The 19,108-nt window shown below is 39.0% G+C and overlaps 1 protein-coding gene across 4 annotated transcripts in view; it reads left to right on the top strand.

Moving 5' to 3' along the window:
• The first annotated feature begins 421 nt into the window (after positions 1–421).
• TUBGCP5 (tubulin gamma complex component 5) overlaps positions 422–19,108 on the top strand; it is a 58,875-nt gene continuing 40,188 nt past the window's right edge. The window contains exons 1-3 of one of the 4 annotated variants that reach the window (XM_069576839.1): positions 422–602; positions 2,763–2,816; positions 2,945–3,053. In XM_069576839.1, the coding sequence (XP_069432940.1) occupies positions 457–602; positions 2,763–2,816; positions 2,945–3,053 (309 nt within the window). In that variant the 5' untranslated portion in view covers positions 422–456. The remainder of the gene's footprint in view (positions 603–2,762; positions 2,817–2,944; positions 3,054–19,108) is intronic. The other 3 variants (XM_069576843.1, XM_069576841.1, XM_069576842.1) reach the window with 3 other exon arrangements.

The raw sequence follows: 19,108 nt of genomic DNA, 5'->3' as shown, positions 1-19,108 counted from the left end.
TGGGAGTCGCAGGAGGCAAGGCGCTCAGTCTGTGTGCGGGACAACGCGCTTTCTTTACATCTGCTGTAGTGTGTGCCACGTAGTGCGGCCCATGTAGGCAGAGCGGAATCCAAAGACCACTGGATATCACCTCTAGGAGAAACTGAATGATGGACAACTGACGAAGGGTGGTAGCTAAAAACTGTGCAAACCGATACACTGAATGAGAAGTGGCTGTTCTTGAAACACAGGCGTTAGACCATCAACCAAAGTCAGTCAAAGACTATTATCAATAAATTAATAATAACTGCTTCTCCTTTGACGACACTCACAACCCTGCCACCGACCAGAACCAGACCCAAGGCTCAACGTGACTGCAGCGCGAACTCTCGCGAGGGAGACGCGCAACGCGGCCGCAGCTCGAACTCGCGCGAGAGCTGGCGCAACCTCGCGAAGGACGGCGGGAGCGCGGGAGGTATGGCGTCCCTGCCGCCGTCCTGGAGTCGGCTGGATAGACGACAAGAGCGCGACGTGCGCGAGCTCGTTCGCCTTGTGGCGGGCGTCCAGGACGAAGCGGACCCCAACTTCCAGCTCGCTTTGCACTTCGCCTGGTCCAACTTCAGGTGTGGACGCGGCATCGCAGCCGGGGAAGGGAAGGGGTCTGGCGAGTTGTGTTGCACGACCGGCAGAGTCCCGGCGCGCTTTGCCGCTCCAGCAGCTTAGTGCCTTCGTGCATTCTGGATGCCCGAGGCGGTGATCAGTTCAGTCGCTCAGTCGGGTTCGACTCTTTGCTATTCCGTGGACTGGGACACGCCAGGCCTAGCTCAGTCAATGGGTTGTGGGTTGCTGGGGGTCGTCCTCCGATCTTTCTCCTAGTGAAGAGTTCTGGCAATCCGGTTCCCTGCTCCGCCCACTGCGCTTAGCGAGGGCCCCTGCCCATCAATTTTTTGAGTGGTTGGTTGAGTAAAATTTTAGAGCAAAGTAATGGTCACACCCTATTCTCACTGACTCCCTCTCTGCTCGGACCACTCCGTATTTCTTACCCTGCTCTTTTTTTCCAAAACGCGAAGCATAACACATTGGATAACTCATTTGTTGTTATTGTTTGTCTCCACCCCCACCGTCATGCAGTATATAAGCTCCACCAAAGTAGGGATCTTCGTTTGTTCTGTTCATTTCTTATCCCAGCGCCTAAAACAGTTCTTGGCATAGAGTATGCGAGGTCCAATGCAACTTTTAATACGGTTTTTTATTTAATTAATTTTAAAAGATTTATTCAGATTAGGTACTTAGGTGAAATCAGTGGTATAATTTTCCCTTATGGGACATGTAAATCAGTTATGATCATTACCTGTAATAAAATTTTTATTAGAAGAATGGTAGTCATTGTTAATCTTCTGCCTAATGTCGAAAGAAGTCTCCTTGAATGGTAAACAGTTTTTCGAAATCGGTAATCTTTTTATCAACCTTAATGATCACACATAAAGTGCCCACTTGGTTTATAATAAGAATAGATGAGTCTAAACGGCCCCGTTTTTGAAATAAAATACTCAATTCTTAAGTGTAACATAAGTATAACAATTCCTTAATAGGTGATATTCAGAGAATAGGTCATATTAAGAGAAACTTAAATGTTCTATCCCAAATAATTTTTCTGTTAGTATGTCTAAATGACAGTAGGTAAGCAGACATCATTTTAGAGTTAGGAGAGCTTAGCAGTTACTAACGCCTTTTACACATTGAGAAACTAAATTTATAGGTAAAATGGTATTCCATTCAGCCATTTGCTAGGTTAGAATTAGATATTTTAATTAGTAGTGTAATTTACTTCTTTTAGGTACAGGTTGTGTGGTTTCCACTAAAAGATGGAAAACAAGAGTTGAGTGAGCTATATTGTAATTTTGTGATGCTTTAATCCATCAGAAAAATGAACAATTCATATTTATATTTTTAAAAATTGAGGCCACATTCTAGGCCTTAGAAATTCACAGACAGGTGCAATACAGCGACTATTCTTAAATAAGACAGATAAAAATTATTACATATGATGTAGAACAGAACTTCTTAACCTGAGGGTCTGAATATATTAATAGTAGAATTCAGATATAACAGATTTGGACAAGAAGAAAATTATACTAATCTCTAGCTGAAAAGTAGCATTTCCTTCAATTATGAGTGAAAGCAACAAGAAGTAATAGCTTATGTACTGTGTCACCAGTAGAAATCACATATTTCACTGTCATATTGTAATTACTGCAGATATTTCTAATAAATCTTATTTACTGTTGCATGTAGTTATGAACCCACTTCTAGATCTTGTTATTTAATGTTTTAACAAAAACATCACAGACTATATCACAGACTTCAAAAAATATTTCAAAAGTGTATTTCAGTATGCTTGGCTTCCTTTCTATTTCATTTTATCCTGAGACGGGATCCCTAGGATTCATAGGCCTTCACAATGGCATAAAAAGTTTAGGAAACCCTGCTAACAGGGATGTGCTGTGCTGGACTTACACACAGGGCATTATGGAAAGAGAGAGGAGCCAGAGGACAGAGTTGGGAAACTCAAGACAATCTGTGTCATAAGGAAAGGATGCTTGAGCAGTCTTAGGTTGACTGGTTGTTTGCATGAATGACAGAGGTGATACAGGGAGAGAGGTGCACTCACTGGAAACACATAACTGAGTATAGTGTGTTTGGGGGGCAATGTGTTGGACCGTGAGACTAGTCAACTTAGCTTTATGACACGATTGATATAAGAATCACATTTTCTCTTTTAGATTTCATCGTTTCTTAGATGTCAATAGCCACAAAGTACAAAAGACAATAGAAGGGTAAGTCAGTTTATATGTATATATATATACATATGTATATATGTGCATGTTCAGATATCTATGTATCTTACAGACCTTTTTATTAATACAGCTTTTTAGTTGTTAGTTGATTTTTTTTAACATTCTAGGATTTATGAAAAATTCATTATTCATTCCGATCTAAGCAAAGCTGCTAGTTGGAAGAGATTAACTGAAGAATTTCTAAATGCATCGCTTCCAAGCATAAAGGAATTCAAGGTATGCTATATTGTGAAATCTCTGCTGTTTCTAATCTGATTATTGTCAGCCTGATTCTATTAACATTTAGACATTCATTCTATTTTACTATTGTCCACCGACTAGAATCACCATCTGCTGGAAATTGACATAAAATCCACTGTGTCTCAGGCTTGTGATTAAAGAAGTATATTCATGTTTAATCATGTTGGCCCCAATCTACTGTGGAAATTGAGATCAAAGATTAGAAGAAATAATAGCACTTCTAGCTTTCTTAAAACTTTTCAATGACTTCTCAGCACTTTGCAATATAATTATTGGTATATCGCTCACTAGATGCTAGGTGCTGTTCTAAGCTCTTCCATATTCAGTCATGTGTCCCTAAAACCACCCCTTAGGCTCAATGATTCACTAGGATAACTCACAGAACTCCAGAAAGAAAACTGCTATCCTTATTGTATGGCTTATTGTAGTGAAAGAATACAGATGAGCAAAGGGGAAAGGTGTGGAGCAAAGTCCAGGAGAAACCAGGTACAAGCTTCCAGATGTCCCTTCCCAGTGAAGTTGCAGAGGGATGCACTTGATTTTCTCAGTGACAAAATGTTGCAAACCAGGGAAACTCCCCTGAGTCTTGGTGTTCAGGGTTTTTTTGGGGGTCAGTCACATGAATATGCTTAGCTACTCAATCTCCCCAGAGGTCAAGCCAAGGACTTCAGGCCTGCAAAATTATTCACCATAAGTCACATTGTTAGCATAAACTGTCTGGTCAGACTGATACAGTGTGGCCCAAAGACTGCCATACAAATACACTGTACTAACAGGGTATTCCAAGGGCTAGGAGAATATCTCAGGAGCCAGTCAAGGATCAGTCCTGAAGATCTTTGAGATGTGCAGGGTTTGGACAACCCAGTCCTCCCAAATTAACTCTTTGTGCCTACATATGTCAAGTCAGTCTTCACAGTCCTTGTGGAATAGTCTGTTACTGATAGGCTTTCTCTCTCTTTACACTGAGTTGGTGACCTAAGAAAGAGCTTTAGATAGTTTTTAAAACTGTCCATCAATTTTAGGAAGGGCTATAAAGGTATTTCTGGAAGAGAGAGAACTGCAGTGCTATGAATCCATGCCCTAAAGATTAGTAAAACACTTCCATGTATTGTTCCTGCAAGGACCATTTTAAAAAAGGAGACAAATCTTTTTTTATGTCTCTTCTTGATTCACTTTGTGTAGCTTTCTGAGTGGACTGTAGAGCTTAATAATTTAGGCACTTCTTGTTCTTCAGTCACTAAGTCGTGTCTCACTCTGCAGCCCCACGGACTGCAGCACACTTGGCTTCCCTGTCCTTCATCTGCTGGAGCTTGCTCAAATTCATGTCTATTGAGTCAGTAATGCCATCCAACCATCTTGTCCTCAGTCATCCCCTTCTCCTTGTGCCTTCAATCTTTCCCAGCATCAGGGTCTTTCCCAATGAGTTGGCTGTTCACATCAGATGGCCAAAGTATTGGAGCTTCAACTTCAGCATAAGTCCTTCCAATGAATATTCAGAATTGATTTCCTTTAAGATTGACTGGTTTGATCGCCTTACAGTCCAAGGGACTCTCAAGAGTCTTCTCCAACACCACAGTTCAAAAGCATCAATTCTTTGGTGCTCAGCTGCCTTTATGGTCCAGTTCTTACATCAATATATGACTACCAAAAAAAACCATATCTTTGACTGTATGGATCTTGGTTGGCAAAGTAATGTCTCTGATTTTTAATACACTGTCTAGTTTGGTCATAGCTTTTCTTCCAAGGAGCAAGCATCTTTTAATTTCATGGCTGCAGTTACCATCCACAGTGATTTTGGAGCCCAAGAAAAGAAAATCTGTCATTGTTTCCACTTTTTTCCCTTCTGTTTGCCATAAAGTATTTGGACCAGATGCCATGATCTTAGTGTTTTTTGAATGTTGAGTTTCAGGCTAGCTTTTTTTCACTCTGCTCTTTCACCTTCATTAAAAGGCTCTTTAGTTCCTCTTCACTTTCTGTCATTAGAATGGTATCATCTGTATATCTGAGGTTGTTGATATTTCTCCTGACAGTCTTGATTCCAGCTTGTGATTCATCTAGCCCAGCATTTCCCATGATGTACTCTGCATTTAAGTTAAATAAACTAAGTGAAGTATATAGCTTAGGCACTGTGACACCATATTAATAATAAACATAATGGCAAGCATTTTTAGTGCATTTACTACGTGCCAAGTACTGTTATGTTAGTCCCATAAGACCATGATCAGTACTTACTGGTTTCTGTCATTTTTTTTGCCAGGCAAATCTCAGTTTCATCTGTACCAGTGAAAATACCAGAGTGGTGCAGAATAATTAAATGAAAAGATGAGTGTTACTTCTGATTCCTATTTTGACTTTTTCATTGGCCATCTCTGGTTATTTTTCTGTACACCCCCACCTTAGGGCTCACTGAATACAGTGGGACCATATTCCCTAATTCTTCTGTGGCACATGCTATGTCCTGTACCTGACCTTCCTTTTCTGCCTGAGGAATCTCATCATTGATTATCAAAATTCAAATACCATCTATAGATTCTATATATTTAACTTTTTATTGTGTTTGTTATTGTTTATTTCCTATCTCCTCAATAGCGTTTTACAGGTGTGGGGCTTTGCTTCTGATTTGTTCTCAGCACCTAGACGAGAGTAGACAATAGATACTGCAGGAATAATCTGACTGTTCTTTTTGGCCTTGCTATTCATCTCTGTCCTTGGCTCCTGCCCCGCTTTCACAGACAGAGTTGGTTGCCCTTTTCTCCTTTGCTGTGGCATCTCTGACATGTATGTTGGGGTACAGCAATAACTTCATTTTTTTTTTCAGCTTTACTGATATACAGCTTACCATGGAGGAATTTATTTTTAATAAATAAAGTTATGCAACCACAGTCCAGTTTTAAAACATTTCCATCACCCCAGAAGTTCTTCTTAAATCAGTTTTTTCTTTTTTTTGCAATCAGTGCCTGCACCCAACCCCAGACGAGTACTGACCTAATGATTTTTTTTTTTATCTGCCTCTGTGATGTTCACTCAGTTCTTCTAACCATTCTAAAGTCAGATTGCTTGTCTTATTAATTGTCAGAGTTCTTTATGTGGTTCTCATGCAAGTTCTTCATCAGGAAAGTGACTTACAGGTATTTTCTTCTAGGCCCTACCTTATCTTTTCATTCTATGAGTGTTTTTTTTGTTTGTTTGTTTTTCATTTTATGGGTGGTTGTTTTTGAAACTCAAAAGTTTTTCATTTTAATGAAGTCCATTTTACTTATCATGCTTTTGATGTCATATCTTTGCCTAACCCAAAGACTTTTCTTTGAGGTTTTCTTCTAGTAGTTTTAGCACTTGCATTTAGATTCATGGTCCATTTTGAGTAAATTGTTGTATATGTTGTGAGGATGGGATTTACAGTTTTTTGGTTTTTGCTTGAATGTATTTATCCATCCTATTACCATTTGTTGAAAAAACTGTTCTTTTCCTTTTGAATTGTCTTGGCAACTTTGTCAAAAACAAATTGACCATGTGTGTAAGGATTTACAAGTTCTCAATCGTTTGATTAATCAGTATGCCTATCCTTACATAAATGCCATACTGTTTTGTTACTGTAGCTTTTAAGCTTTGGAATTGGGTTATAAAAGTCCTCCAGTTTTCTTCTTTTTCAAAACTGTTTTGTCTATTTTAGAGCCGTTGAATTTCCATACACATTGTAGGGTCAACTAAATTTCTGCAAAAGCCAGGTGGATTTTGTCAGGGATTGCATTGAATCCATAGATCAATTTGGAAAGTATTGTCATTTGTTAGGTTGAATTGTGTCCCCCAGAAAGATGTGTTCAAGTCTTAGTCCCTGATAATCTTACTATAGGGTCTTTGACAGTGTCAGCAAGTTGAAATGAAGTTAAACTGGATTAATTCAGTGATTGATATCCTCATAAGAAAATAGGAATTTTAACACAGAGATGCACATAGTGTTACACTATGCAGTGAAAGAGGCAGAGACTGGAACAATGTGGCTACAAGTCAAGGAAAGCCAAAGATTGCTAGCAACCATGAGAAGCTAGGAAGAGTCAAGGAAGAAGTCTTCCCTTGAGCCTTCATAGGGAGCTTGGACTGCCAGCACGTTGACTAAGACGTCTAGCCTCCAGAACTGAGAGAGAGTAAATCTCTTTGTTTTAAGCCGCATGATTTGTAAAATTTGGTAAGGAAGGCTTAGGAAACTAATACACAATCTTACCAATATTATATCTGTTAATCTGTGAATATGGACTCTTCATTTACTTAGATCATTTAAAATGTTTTTCATCATTTTTATTTTTTCATGTACAAATCTTGCATTTCTTTTATATACATTTCTAAATATTTTATTCTATTTGGTGCTATTATGAGTGGAACTTTTCTTCTTAAATTCATTTGCAGTTTGTTTATTATATACCTAGCCTTGTTAAACTCATTTATTCTAGTAATTTTCTTCTAAATTCCTTAGTATTTTCTGCATATAGGATTGTGTCATCTCTGAATAAAGGCAGTTTGACTTCTTCCATTCCAGTGGGAGATTTTTTTTTTGTTTTTTGTCTTATTGCAGGTGGTCCAATACAATGCTGCCCAGAAGACAAAGTCCGCATATTTGCCTTGTTCCCAATTTTAAAGGAAAAGCTTTAGTTTCAGGTTTTTTACAGGTGTGCTTTATCAGAAAGAGGATATTCCTTTTTATTTTTAATCAACCGCAAGGTTTTTTTTTAATTGTGAATTGTCAAATCTTTTTCTGTGTCTTTGAGATATTCCTATGTTTTTTGCCTTGAATTCTGTTCATATGCCTTAGTAAGCTCAGATTACCATAACAGAATTACCACACACTGATCTTTCAGTGACTTAAAAACAGGAATTTATTTCCTTATACTTTTGGAGACTGGAGATTAAGAGCAAGGTGCTGGCCACTTTGGGATTGCTGGTGAGGACTGTTCCCAGCTTGTCAGTGGCTGCCTTCTCTCTGTGTCCTCATGTGAAGACAGGAGCTCTCTGCTTTTAGCCTGTTGGACCAGTGCTCCACCCTCAGGAGCTGATTACCTCCCAAAGGCCCCTCCTCCAAGTACCATTGCATTAGGAGTTAGTTTCAGCACATAAATTGAAGGGGATATTGAAGAAGTTTGAAGTGAAGTCGCTGAGTCATGTCCTACTCTTTGAGACCCCATAACTGTAGCTGGTCAGGCTCTTCTGTCCATGGGATTTTCCAGGCAAGAATACTGGAGTAGGTTGCCATTTCCTTCTCCAGGGGATCTTCATGTTTGCCATGAAGTGATGTTACCAGATGCCATAATCTTAGTCTTTTGAATCTTTTGAGTTTCAAGACAGCTTTTTCACTATCCTCTTTCAGTCTCATCAAAAAGCTCATTAGTTCCTCTTCACTTCCTGCCATTAGAGTGGTATCTCTGCATATCTGAGGTTGTTGATAATTCTGCCAGCAGTCTTGATTCCAGCTTGTGATTCATCCAGCCTAGCATTTCGCATGATGTACTCTGCATATAAGTTAAATAAGCAGGGTGACGGTATACAGGCTTGTTGTATTCCTTTCCCAATTTGGAACCAGCCCGTTGTTCCATGTCCAGTTCTAACTGTTGCTTCCTGACCTTCATACAGGTTTCTCAAAAGACAGGTAAGGTGGTCTGGGACTTCCATCTCCTTAAGAATTTTCCACAGTTTGTTGTGATCCACATAGTTGAAGGCTTTAGTGTAGTCAATGAAGCAGAAGTAGATGTTTTTCTGAAATTCTCTTGCTTTTTCTGTGATCCAACAGATGTTGGCAATTTGATCTCTGGTTCTCTGCCTTTTCTAAACCCAGCTTGAACATGTGGAAGTTCATGTACTGCTGAAGCCTCATGTGAAGGATTTTCAGCATAACCTTGCTAGCATATGAAATGAGCACAATTGTATGGTAGATGCAACAGTCTTTGTCATTGCCCTTCTTTGGCATTGGAATGAAAACTGACCTTTTCCAGTCCTGTGTCCACTACTGAGTTTTCTAAATTTGCTGACATTTGTAACACTTTCACAGCATCATCTTTTATGATTATAAATAGCTCAGCTGGAATTCCATCACCTCCACTAGCTTTGTTTGTAGTGATGTTCTTAAGGCCCACCTGACTTCACACTCCAGGATTTCTGGCTCTCAATGAGTGACCACATCGGTGTGGTAATCCAAGTCATAACCAGTCCATCTAAAGGAGATCAGCCCTGGGTGTTCTTTGGAAGGAATGATGCTAAAGCTGAAACTCCAGTACTTTGGCCACCTCATGCGAAGAGTTGACTCATTGGAAAAGACTGTGATGCTGAGGGATTGGGGGCAGGAGGAGGAGGGGACGACCGAGGATGAGATGGCAGGATGGCATCACCGACTTGATGGACGTGAGTTTGAGTGAACTCCGGGAGTTGGTGATGGACAGGGAGGCCTGGCATGCTGCGATTCATGGGGTCACAAAGAGTCAGACATGACTGAGTGACTGAACTGAAGACCTTTTTCTATGATTCTTTGTAATCTTGCCACCTCTTTTTAATCTCTTTTGTTTCTGCTAGGTTCTTAACAGTCTCTCTCCTTTTTCATGCCCATGCTTGTGTGACGTGTTCCATTGATATCTCCTGTTTTCTTAAGAGATCACTAGTCTTTCTGCTTCTTTTGTTTTCCACTATCTCTTTGCATTGTTCATTGAAGAAGGCCTTCTTATCTCTCCTTGCTGTTCTCTGAAACTGTGTATTCCATTGGGTATATCTTTCCCTTTCTCCTTTGCCTTTCATTTCTCTTCTTTCTTCAGCTGTTTGTAAAGCCTCCTCAGACAGTCACTTTACTTCCTTGCATTTCTTTTTCTTTGGGGTGGTTTTTTTTTGGTCACTGCCTCCTGTACAGTGTTACGTACCTCCTTCTGTATAGTTCTTCAGGCCCTCTGTCTACCAGATCTCATCTTGAATCTATTTGTCACTTCTACTGTATAATCATGAAGGATTTGATTTAGGTCATACCTGAATGGTTTTCCCTACTTTCCTCAATTTTAGCCTGAATTTTGCAATAGGGAGTTTATGATATGAGCCACAGTTAGCTCCAGGTCTTGTTTTGGCTGACTGTATAGAGCTTCTCCAATTTTGCCTGCAAAGAACATAATCATTCTGATTTTGGTATTGACCGTCTGGTAATGTCCATGTGTAGAGTCATCTCTTGGGTTGTTGGAAGAGGGTATTTCCTTTGTTCTTCTGTTAGTCTTTGCCTTGCTTCATTTTGTACTCCAAGGTCAAACTTGCCTGTTATCTGGGTATCCCTTGCCTTCCTTCTTTTGCATTCAAATCTCCTGTGATGAAAAGGAGATCTTTTTTGTTGTTAGTTCTAGAAGGTGTTGTAGGTCTTCATAGTGTAGTAGTAGTCCTATTTGCTCAGTCATGTCCACCTCCTCACAGCTCCATGGACTGTAGCCTGCCAGTCTCCTCTATCTGTGGAATTCTCCGGGCAAGAATACTGGAGTGGATAGACGTTCCCTTTTTCAGTGGATCTTCCCAGCCCAGGGATTGAACTGGGGTCTCCTGCATTGCAGACAGATTCTTTACTAACTGGGCCACCAGGGAAGCCCCAATAGGTCTTCATAGAACTGATCAACTTCAGCTTTCTTGTCATCAGTGGTTGGGACATAGACTTCGATTACTGTGATGTTGAATGGTTTGCCTTGGAAATGAACTGAGGTTATTCTGTTGTTTTTGAGATTGAACCCAAGTACTGCATTTTTGACTCTTGTTGACTGTGAGAGCTAATACATTTCTGTAAAGGGATTCTTGCCCACAGTAGTAGATAAAGATGAGATTCCCAAGTGGCTCAGTGGTAAATAATCTGCCTGCCAAGCAGGTGATGTGGGTTTGATCCCTGGGTCAGGAAGATCCCACAGAGAAGAAAATGGCAAACAGCTCCAGTATTGCTGCCTGGGAAATCCCAAGGACAGAGGAGCCTGATGGGCTACATCCCATGAGGTTGCAAAGAATCTGACATGACTTAGCAACTAAACAACAAAAGTAGATATAACGGTCATCTGAATTATAGTTCCCATCCATTTTAGTTCAGTGATTCCTAAGATGTCAGTGTTCAGTTTTGCCATTTCCTGCTTGTCCACATCCAATTTACCTTGATGCATGGACCTAACATTCCAGGTTCCTGTGCAGTATTGTTCCTTACAGCATCAGACTTTAATTTCACCACCAGACACATCCACAGCTGAGTGTCATTCCCACTTTGACCCAGCTGCTTGCTTCACTCTTACTACAGCTACTAGTATTTACCCTCCGCTCTTCCCCTTCATGGATCACAGCCTTGTCGTGTTGAAGTGCCTTGTATAACTCAGTGAAGCTATGAGCCATGCTATGCAAGGCTACCTAAGATGGAAGAGTCATACTGAAGAGTTCTGACAAAATGGCATCCCCTGGAGAAGGAAATGGCAACCTACTCCAGCATTCTTGGCTGGCGAACTTCATGGTCAGTGTGAAAAGCTTAAGAGATATGACACCAGAAGATGAGCCCCCCAGGTTGGAAGGTATCCAGTATGCTGGGGAAGAGCAGAAGGCAGTTACTAATAGCTTCAGTAAGAAGGAGCATAAAAGAACAATTAGCCCATGTTATAATGAATTGAAGTGCAGTTAACCTACAACACTGTGTTAGTTCCAGGTGCACAACACAGTGATTTGGTATTTCTAGTTACCCTGTGTCACCATACAAGGTTATTGTCATATTATTGACTGTTCCCGCTATTATTCATGTCTTCCCCATGACGACTCATTTCTTGTGTAGGTGAAAGTTTGTTCCTCTTACTCTCCCTCACCTATTTCACTCATTCCCCATCCCTCTCCTCTTTGGTTAGCTGCTATTCTCTGTATCTTTGACTTTGTTGCTGTTTTTTTTATATTAGATTTGGTTTTGTTCATTTGTTTTGCTTTTTAGATTCCACGTATAAGTGAAACGATACAGTCTTTGTCTTTGTCTCTCTGACTTATTTCACTTAAGCATGTTCATCCCTAGGTTCATCCCTACTGTCAAAAAGGTCAAGATTTCATTCTTTTAAATGGCTGAATAATGTCCATTGTATTTATATGCCACTTCTTTTTTACTCACTCATGTATCTGTGAACATTTACGTTTCTTCCATGTCTTGACTGTTCAATGAGCATAGGGATGATGCATCTATTCTTTCAATTTAGCATTTTTGTTTTCTCCACATGAATACCAAGAGCAGTGGAGTTGTTGGATCTTATGGGGTTTTTTGTTTGTTTGTTTGGGCTACACAGCCTGGCTTCCAAGATGTTAGCTCTCCAACTAAGGATTGAACTTGGGCCATGGCCGTAGACGCCCAGAATCCCAACTACTGAATCCACCACAGAACTCCCTATTTTTATTTTTTTAGGATGCTCCATACTGTTTTCCATAGTGACTGTACCAATTTTCACTCCCGCCACCAGTGTACAAGATTTCTTTCTTTTCCACATCTTTTCCAGCACTTCTAATTTTCTTTTTCATATGACCGTTCTGACAAGTGTGAGGCAATATCTCATTGTGATTTTAATTTGTATTTCCCATATGCTGACTGATGTTGAGCATGTTTTCCTGTGTCTGGCCCTTTGTATGTCTTCTTTGGGAAAATGTATATTCAGATCCTTTGCCCATTTTTTTAATCTGATTTTTTTTTTTTTATGTTGAGCTCTGTGAGTTCTTTGTGTATTTTGGATATAAACCTATTTCAGGTATATTGTTTGTAAGTATCTTCTCATATTCAGTAGATGGCCTTTTCAGTTTGTTATTTTCCTTTGTTGTTTAAAAGTGTTTAAGTTTGATGTAGTCCCAGTTGTTTATTTTTCCCTTTGTTTCCCTTGCCTAAGAAGCATCCCCCAAAATATTGCTAAGGCTGATGTCAAGCAATGTACTCCCTGTTTCTTTTTCAGGGTTTTATGGTTTCAGGTCTTCTATTTGATTTTTAATCCAGTTTTAATTTACTTTTTGTGCATAATGTAAGAACGTTGTCTGCCTTGGTTCTTTTGCATGTAGCTGTCCAGTTTTCCCAACACCATTTATTGAAGAAGCTGTCTTTTCCCCGTTGTATATTCTCGTCTTCTTTGTCATAGAATAATAGACCATATACATTTGGGCTCGACTCTGGGCTCACTGTTCCATTGATCTGTGTGAGTATTTCTCTGTCATTATCGTGCTGTTTTGGTTACTGTAACTTTATAGTGTAGTTTGAAATAAGGGAGTGTGATACCTCAAGCTTTCTTTTTCCTTAACAAAATTGTTCTGGCTATTTAATCACATTTATTTGTGATTCCATACAAATTTCAGAATTATTTGTGGTAGTTCTGTGAAAAGTACCATTGGTATTTTGATAGGGATGCATTGAATCTGTGGATTGCTGACTAGTGTTGTCATTTTCACAGTATGAATTCTTCCAATATGTAACAACTGTAGACCTTTTCATCTCTTTGTGTCATCTTCAGTTTCATTCACCAGTGTGTTTTTTCCAAGTATAGGTGTTACGCATTCTCAGTTAGATTCATTCCTAAGTGTTTCATTCTTGATGCAATTGTAAATGGGATTGTTTTCCTAATTTTTCCTTCTCATAGTTTGTTGTTCGTGTATAGAAATTCAACAGCTATCTGTATATTAATTTTGTGTACTGCATCTTTAGTGAATTCATGAAATAGTTCTAATAGTGTTATTATGGCATCTTTAGGATTTATATATATTATCATGTAATCTGCAGTAACAGTTTTACTTCTTCCTTTCCAGTTTGGATTCCTTTTATTTCTTTGCCTTGTCTGATTGCTGTGGCTAAGACTATGTTGCATAGAAGTGACAAAATTGGTCATCCGTGTCTTTTGTCTGATGTTAAGAGAGTATGCTGTCACCTTTGATATTAGATGTGGACATATCATATGTGGCGTTTATTATGTTGAAGTATATTCTGTCTATACATGTTTTTTTCACAAGTTTTTATCATAAATGGATGTCAAATTCTGTCAAAAGCTTTTTTCTTCTTCTGTTGAAATGATCATATAATTTTATTTTCCAGTTTATTAATGTGATGTATCATATCAATTTGCAAATTTGAATCATCCTTAATCCCTGGGATAAACTCCAGTTGATCATGATGTATGACCCTTTTAATGTATCATTTGAATATTTTGTTGAGCATTTTTACATCTGTGTTCATGAGTGATATTGGCCTGTAATTTTCTTTTTGCGTGTGATATTTTTCTCTGATTTTGGTATCAGGGTGATGGTGGCCTCCTAGAATGATGTCAAAAGTGTTCCTTCCTTTGTAGTATTTTGAAATAGTTTCAGAAGGATAGATTTTGACTCTTAAACATTTGGTAGAGTTCACCGGTAAACCCATCTAGTCCTAGACTTTTGTTTGTTGGAAACTTTTTGGTTACCAGTTGAATTTAATTACTGGAAATCGGTCTGTTCATATTTTCTATTTCTTCCTGATTCAGTCTTGGGAGACTGTGCATTCCCAGGAATTTGTCCATTTCTTCTAGATTGTTCATTTTATTGGCGTATACTTCTTTGTGTAGTGTCTTATTACCCTTTGTATTTCTGTGGTATGGGTTATAGCTTCTTCATTTCTGATTGTATTGACATGGGTCGTCTTTCTTTTTTTGATGAGACTGATAAATTATTAAATTTGTTTATTTTTTCAAGGAACCAACTCTTAGTTTCACTGGTCTTTTCTATATTTTTTTTGTCTCTATTTCACTTATTTTTGCTGTAAATCTTTATAATTTCTTTCCTTTTACTAACTTTGGGTTTTGTTTGTTCTTTTTTTTTCTAGTTCCCATAAGGTGTGAGGTTATGTTGTTTACTAGATATTTTTTGTTGTTTACTAGATACTTTGAAGTAAGATTGTACTGCTGTAAACATCCCTCTTAGAACTGTTTGCTGTGTTGCATAATTTTTGAATCATATCCTTTTTTCGTTTGTCTCTAGATATGTTTGATTTCCTCTTTGATTTCCTCAGTGACCCATTGGTTCTTTAGTAGCATATTATTTAGTCTCCCATGGCTTTGTTTTTGTTCTTGTTTTTTGCAATTTTTTTTTTGTAGTTGATTTCTAGTCTCATAGCATTGTGGTCAGAAAAGATGCCTGAACTGATTTTTAGTCTTCTTAAATTTACTGAGTCTTATTTTGTGGCCTAGTATGTGATCTTTCCTGGAGAATGTGTATTCTGCTTTTTTTGAATGAAATGCCCTACATATATCTGTTAAGTCCATCTGACCTAATGTATCACTTAAGGCCAATGTTTCCTAGTTTATTTCTGTCTAGATGATGTGTCCATTATGTATGGAAAGACGTCCCCTACAATTATTGTGTTACTGTCATTTTTTTCTATGTTTGTTATTTGATTTCTGTATTTAGGTCTTCCTAAGTTGGTTTCTTATGTATTTACAGATGTTGTATCTTCTTGGATTAATCTTTTGATCATTACGTAATGTCCTTTGTCTCCTTTTGCGGTCTTTGTTTTAAGGTCTCTTTTGTCTTGTTTAAATTGTACTACCACAGCTTTAATTTCCATTGTATGGAAATCCTCTCTCCATTTCCTCACTTTCCATCTACATGTTTCATCTTTAGATCTGAAGTGAGACCGTTATGAGCAACATCTATATGGGTTTTGTTTTTGTATCCATTCAGCCACACTTTGTCATTAGATTGGAGCCTTTGTAGTCTATTAATATTTAAAGTAATTACTGAGGGGATTCCCTGTTGGTCCAGTGGTTTTGCTTTCACTGCCAGGAGCATGGGTTCAGTCCCTGGCCAGAGAACTACGATCTGGCAAGCTGCACAGCACAGCCACAAATAAATAAGTTATATAGGTGTGTTCTCATTGCCATTTTGGTAATTGTTCTGGGATTTTTTTTTTTTTTGGTTGTCATTCATTTCTTCTTTTCTTGTGATTTGATGACTATCTTTAGTGTTAATATTTGAATTTCTTCCTCTGTGTGTGTGTGTATTATAGGGTTTTGATGTGTGATAACCATGAGATTTTTATATAGCAGACTTTATATATTCATGATTATTTTAAGTTTCTGATCTCTTAAGTTGGAACACATTTCACAACCCTGTGTTATTCCCCAACATTTAATGTTTTTGACATTTTAATATTTTAAAATCTTTCTGTTTTGTGTGTCTCTTAATTACTTATTGTAGATATGGATCATTTATCAGAGGAGCCTGAAGAGCTACATTCCATGGGGTCACAAAGATTTGGACACAACTGAACGACTAATACTAATTACTAATTGTAGATATAGACCATTTTATTATTTTTATCTTTTAACCTTCCTACTAGCTATATAATTGGTTGATCTACTACCTTTAATGTATATTCATCTTTATCAGTGAGACTTTTCCTTTTGTAATTTTCTATCTCTAGTTGTGATCTTTTCCATTTAAAGAAGTCCCTTTAACAATTCTTGAAAAGTTGGTTTGGTGTTGCTGAACACTTTAAGTTTTTGCTTGTTTGTAAAACTTTTGATCTCTCCTTTAAATCTGAATGTAGCCTTGCTGGGTAGAGTATTCTTGGTTGTAGGTTTTTTTTTTTTTATTATTCCATCACTTTAAATGTATCATGCTACTCTATTCTGGGCTGGAAAGTTTCCACAAAAAAGCCAGTTGATAGCCTTAAGAGAATTTCTTCATAAATAACATTGATTTTCCTTTATTGACTTTAAGATTGTCTCTTTAGCTTTAATTTTTTGTATTTTAATTACAGTGTATCTTCGGTTGGATCTCTTTGGGTTAATCTTGTTTAGAACTCTGTGTTTCTGAGCTCGATGTCTGTTTCCTTTCTCATGTTAAAGAATTTTTCAGCTGTTATCCCTTCAAATAAGTTTTCTGCCCATTTCTCTTTCTTCTTCAGGGACCTCCCCCTATAATATGAATGTTAGTATTCTTGACATTGTCCCAGAACTCTCTTAAACCATCCTTGTTTTAATTTTTTTTTGTTGTTGTTCAGCTTACATGATTTCCAGTAATCCATCTTATACTTCATCAATCCATTCATTCCTCTATATCATCTCATCTACTGTGAATTACTTCTAGTGTATTTTTAATTTCAATTATTGTATTCGTCACCTGCGTTTGGTTTTTCTTTGTGTTTTCTAACTTTTTGTCATGCTTCTCATTGTGTTCATTCTTTCTTCTCCAGAGTGTGGGAAACTCTACCAGGTAGATTGCTTATCTCCACATTGCTTCTTTTTTTTTTTTTGGCATCTTATCTTGTTCCATCATTTGGAACATATTTTTCTGTCACCTCATTTTCCCTAATCCTCTGTTTTTATTTCTGTTCATTAGAACAGAATTAGTAGAATTAGTAGAATGCTCATATTTCCCAGTCTTGGAAAAGTGGCCTTGTGTAAGAGATGTCTTTGGGCCCCTGGCAAAGTACTGCCGTCTGGTCACCAGAGCTATTTGCTCTGGCCTCTCCCTCTCTGGGCTACATGGACGCATGTGTTGTGGGCTAATTGTTGTAGGCACAGTAGTACATAGGGCTGATCCTCAGCATGGTTGGCTGCACGAGCTGGCCTCATCTAGGTCTGCCAGCTGCTGGTGGGCAGTGCAGGCGCCTGGCACAGCTGGCTTCAGGACCCAGGAAGTCCCTATGCTGGTCCACTAGTGGGTGAGGCAGGGTCCTGAACACACTGGTAGTTGGGCCTTGGTCTCCACATGGCTGGCAGCTTGTCTAGGGGTCCTAGGATTGTTACTGATTGGCTGTTGGGCAGGTAAGCCCCATGTGCTAATAGGCTGGAGAAATACTCCAAGATAGTGCTTGCTTGCACTCATGTCCTCATAGAACAAGCTCTCCAAGATGGCTACCACCAGCATCTGTGTCCTCAGGGTGCTCTCCAAGATCAGCACGTGGGTTTGACCAAGGCTCCTTTGAAATTGCTGCTTATGCCCTGGGTCCTAGAACATGGGAGATTTGTGTGTTCACCCTTTAAGAGTGAAGTCTATTTTCCATAGCCTTCTGAGTCACTTGAATATAAGCTTTCAGTTCAGTTCAGTCACTCAGTCATGTCCAACTCTTTGTGACCCCATGAATCGCAGCACACCAGGCCTCCCTGTCCATCACCAACTCCCAGAGTTCACTCAAACTTACATCCATCGAGTTGGTGATGCCATCCAGCCATCTCATCCTCTGTTGTCCCCTTCTCCTCCTGCTTGCAACCCCTCCCAGCATCAGAGTCTTTTCCAATGAGTCAACTCTTCGCAAGGGGTAGCCAAAATACTCGAGTTTCATCTTTAGCATCATTCCTTCCAAAGAAATCCCAGGGCTGATCTCCTTCAGAATGGACTGGTTGGATCTCCTTGCAGTCCAAGGGACTCTCATGAGTCTTCTCCAACGCCACAGTTCAAAAGCATCAATTCTTCGGTGCTCAGCTTTCTTCACAGTCCAACTCTCACATCCATACATGACCACAGGAAAAACCATAGCCTTGACTAGATGGACCTTTGTAGGCAAAGTAATATGTCTGCTTTGCAATATGCTGTCTAGGTTGGTCATAACTTTCCTTCCAAGGAGTAAGCATCTTTTAATTTCATGGATGCAGTCACCATCTGCAGTGATTTTGGAGCCCCAAAACATAAAGTCTGACACTGTTCCCACGGTTTCCCCATCTATTTCCCATGAAGTTATGGGACAGGATGCCATGATCTTCGTTTTCTGAATGTTGAGCTTTAAGCCAACCTTTTTGCTCTCCTCTCACTTTTATCAAGAGGCTTTTTAGTTCCTCTTCACTTTCTGCCATAAGGGTGGTGCCATCTCCATATCTGAGGTTATTGATTTTTCTCCCATCAATCTTGATTCCAGGTTGTACTTCTTCCAGCCCAGCATTTCTCATGGTGTACTCTGCATAGAAGTTAAATAAGCAGGGTGACAATATACAGCCATGACGTACTCCTTTTCCTGTTTGGAACCAGTCTGTTGTTCCATGTTCAGTTCTAACTGTTGTTTCCTGACCCGCATACAGATTTCTCAAGAG

The sequence above is a fragment of the Ovis canadensis genome, chromosome 2, assembly GCF_042477335.2.
Source record: "Ovis canadensis isolate MfBH-ARS-UI-01 breed Bighorn chromosome 2, ARS-UI_OviCan_v2, whole genome shotgun sequence".
Lineage (NCBI taxonomy): Eukaryota > Metazoa > Chordata > Mammalia > Artiodactyla > Bovidae > Ovis > Ovis canadensis.
Note: the sequence above shows the minus strand (reverse complement) of the source record. Positions and strands in the feature narration are given on the sequence as shown.